Here is a 2,500-nt window from a genome sequence, read left to right as displayed (position 1 = left end):
TCTCCACATCCGCGCACGATTGGCAGAGCGATACCGCTGCCTCGGAGGTTGGCAGTGACGTCGACACACTCGACTGGCTCGCCTTTGACAGCCCGCACGTGCTGCTGGACACGCCCACACTCGATCACGTGGACAACCTCTTGCACGGCGATGTGACGTCACGCCAGGAGGACCGCCCTGCCTTGAAGCTCCTGACGCAATACTGCAAGTCTGCTGCCGTTCGCTGCCCAACTGTGAACAACTACACAAGTACAGGTGACGACGGCAACATGTCATCACCAGCAGCATCCCCTTTCCACCACATGCTCACGAGCAGCGAGCACAACAACTACAACAACAGCAGCAGCAGCAACAATTTTGGCCCTTCCACACCACACGGGCGGTACAACATGCAATCGACCTTTGAGCACGTGTCCATCGTGCTGCTTGGGCGCGACGGGATGATTGACGGTACCAACACGGGCGGTGATAGTGGTAGTGGGGTGAAGGGAAAGGGAAGGGGTGTTGGGGACGCTGGCAAAGGGAACGTGAAAACGCAACGGCTAAAGATGGTCAATGGTAGTACCAGCAGCAGCGATGTTGTTGGTGGTGTTTGGAAGCAGGCTGGCAGCTCGAACACGGTCAGCCCGGTATCAACACCACGCAGCAAGGATGGCGGTGGCGTCATGGATGCGTTTGGATTTGATAAGGCAATGAGCGTGGGCGATCATGATGGCGGTGCCAGTGACAGTACCACTGGTGCTGACAGAGCTGTTGAAGATGACGCACGTGTTGTCAATGATGCCGTGGAGGAAGATGGAGAGACGCGTGCAAACGTCCACCGTGCGTGCTCGCGTCTGTTAGCGAATGCACTGCAAACGATGGACTCAATATCTGTGCATCGTTGCTCGCTCACGGACACCATTGAGCATCTGAGTCCTGCTGATGCGGCCAAGCTGCTGACGCGCACGCTGGCGGTGGACATTCGGGCCGGCGGTGCGACACACGCACGCGTTGGTCGCGCGCACGCTGTTGAGGGGATGGTGCAACAGCAACAGCAGCAGCAAGGAGAAGGTGTCATGGTGCATGTTGAGAACCAGCAGAAGCACATCATGTGCCTGCACAGTGAGCTTGGACTGGACGCTTGTGCACATGCATCTGCCATCTTGGCCTCTTACTACCTGCTCATCTTCCAGCAGCAACAACAACAACAACAACAACAACAACAACAACAACAACAACAACAACAACAACAACAGCAGCAGCAGCAACAGCAACAGCAACAGCAACAGCAACAGCAACAGCAACAGCAACAACAACACCTTGACTGGTCGCTGCTTGGATCGCCATTTGCGGTGTGTGAGAACAAGCTGGGTGCACATTTGTCCAAGTTTGTTGCGCACGCCATGAAAGCCCACCTGAGAGCCTGCACCCTGCTGTATTGCCCAATGGTCAGCCATCGCGTTGAGCTGCACCCGCACTGGCAGACGAGGACGCTTTCGCACATGCAGCACGTGTTACATTCTCATCAACACACGGCAGCTGCAGGCACCAACACTGCCGTTGCAACAGCCAATGGCAGCAGCAGCAAGGCGCAACCCTTGTCATCTCGGCTCAAGCGAGGAAAGGCAGCAGCGGCAGCAAAGCCATCGTCATCATCATCGCACACGCGCGTTTCAACTGACACACTCGCGCGCGTGCGTGACCCACTACACGATGCGCTGACAGGCAGCAAGGCGTATGCCGCCATTGCATCGTCACCACAGCACCCACCGCTCACGCCATTCTTCGTGTTCAGCACAGCGGCAGAGAGGAGTGCGCTGTGGATGAACAGCCCCATGCTCATGTACAGGGTGAACCCAGTGCTGGTGGCGGACAGTCGCCCGCTGCGAACAGAGGTGCATCTTGCTGCCTTTGAGCTGTCACTGCCCCGTGCCGTCACCCTGCGGCACCTGCGCATATACGGCGCACTGCTGCGCACACGACAGCGTGTGGTCACCACCATCTCCGCTGGCCTGTCCAAGGACAAGCAGATCCCGCGTAAGACGCTCGCCCTGCCGCTGTCGTCGTGCCCGACATCTGTGTTCTTTTCCTTCAACGACGCGCCACCGTCGTCTGTGGTGGCCTCTGTCGTCACAGTCGCCTTTGAAGCGCGGCAGGCGTTCCAGGTGCAGGTGGACCGGGTGGAGGTGCTCACGCAGATTGACGACACCTCGTTTGATCCAGACGAGTTTGAGGACATGTTCCACCGCCACGCGCCGCTGTCTGCCGCCATCACGCCGCACGCCACCCGGCCCGCATCGGGGCTGGCCATGCACTCGCCAGCAGGCGTGCACGACAGCGATGGCAGCGGTGGCGGTGATGATCGAGATGGTGATGTTGAGCAATTCCTTGGCGGTGGCGGCTCTGCATGGCTCAACACTGCCAGCAAGAACAGAGTAGCCAGTGGCGATGATGACAACGACAACAATGGGAGTCCATCACTGGAGGAGATGCGCCCGTTTTCAATGGCGGACCACTT

The 2,500-nt window shown here is 58.4% G+C and overlaps 1 protein-coding gene across 1 annotated transcript in view; it reads left to right on the top strand.

Moving 5' to 3' along the window:
* The window catches only part of PTSG_12015 (uncharacterized protein), an 8,127-nt gene that overhangs the window by 3,155 nt on the left and 2,472 nt on the right, over positions 1-2,500 (top strand). Inside the window, exon 9 of the mRNA XM_004995914.1 lies at positions 1-2,500. This exon is cut by the window's left edge and continues 560 nt beyond it; it is cut by the window's right edge and continues 221 nt beyond it. Coding sequence (XP_004995971.1) covers positions 1-2,500 — 2,500 coding nt within the window.

Source organism: Salpingoeca rosetta (genome assembly GCF_000188695.1).
Source record: "Salpingoeca rosetta unplaced genomic scaffold supercont1.7, whole genome shotgun sequence".
Lineage (NCBI taxonomy): Eukaryota > Choanoflagellata > Craspedida > Salpingoecidae > Salpingoeca > Salpingoeca rosetta.
The sequence above is the reverse complement of the archived record's forward strand: the minus strand, read 5'-3'. Positions and strand labels throughout refer to the sequence as shown.